The sequence below is a fragment of the Pygoscelis adeliae genome, unplaced genomic scaffold, assembly GCF_000699105.1.
Source record: "Pygoscelis adeliae isolate BGI_AS28 unplaced genomic scaffold, ASM69910v1 Scaffold114, whole genome shotgun sequence".
NCBI classification, from domain to species: domain Eukaryota; kingdom Metazoa; phylum Chordata; class Aves; order Sphenisciformes; family Spheniscidae; genus Pygoscelis; species Pygoscelis adeliae.
The window spans coordinates 4,663,116-4,663,824 of record NW_008824587.1 but is presented as its reverse complement, the minus strand read 5'-3'; the positions used below and the strand labels follow the sequence as shown (position 1 = coordinate 4,663,824).

The following is a 709-nucleotide window of genomic DNA, read 5'->3' as shown; positions in this document are numbered from 1 at the left end:
AGAGCCTGAATTTCAGTGAGGGTAAGAATGTTTCATGTAGAAAATGTGTAAAGGGCTTTGGAGTCCTTTCAGAAGAAATATAAACTACTGCAAGAGATCCTTGGAAGAATGTGTGTGGAAAAGAACTGCTGAAATACTTCTTCAGATATGTACAGGAGGCAGATAGGATGAGTTCTTTATTACTCCTAAAAGTCCTTATGTGTGTCACATACAAGAATCACAGCTGATTCCCATACCAGTCTTTAGCATCAAGAGAAACCAGCAACAGCCGTATCCTGCTTTTTAGTATTAATTAAACCTACAGAATTTGGAAACTTAGAAGAGGGAACTGTTCTTAATTCATCTTTGACTGATCTATCCATCCAAGCAGACCTCAGTAATTGCTGTTTCCTTACCTTGTCTGGCCCATCTTCTCCTCCATGCTTGGGATAGTGCAGTTCTCCAGCATGGTGTGCCCTGAGATATCGAGCGAAGTGAGGTTTACCAAGTTTTCCACAAACAGGTTTAGAACCCGCCGGGTCAGCTTGAATTTGTAATAACTGGACAGATGGTCTCGGGAGATATCCAAGTGCCTGCAAATGACAGAGAGGAGCTCAGAGCCTGGAAAGCGTTAGCTGGGGCTTCTGCCTCTCTATCAGAGGAAGATGACAAGCCAAGTGTGATTATTATTTTTTTTATTTATTTATTACAATGATTATTTCCTTCAGCA

At 41.2% G+C, this 709-nt stretch overlaps 1 protein-coding gene across 1 annotated transcript in view; it reads right to left on the bottom strand.

Annotated features, from left to right (window-relative positions):
- The window catches only part of ZER1 (zyg-11 related, cell cycle regulator), a 16,500-nt gene that overhangs the window by 12,301 nt on the left and 3,490 nt on the right, over positions 1–709 (bottom strand). Inside the window, exon 4 of the mRNA XM_009322109.1 lies at positions 396–572. Within this exon, the coding sequence (XP_009320384.1) occupies positions 396–572 (177 nt within the window). The remainder of the gene's footprint in view (positions 1–395; positions 573–709) is intronic.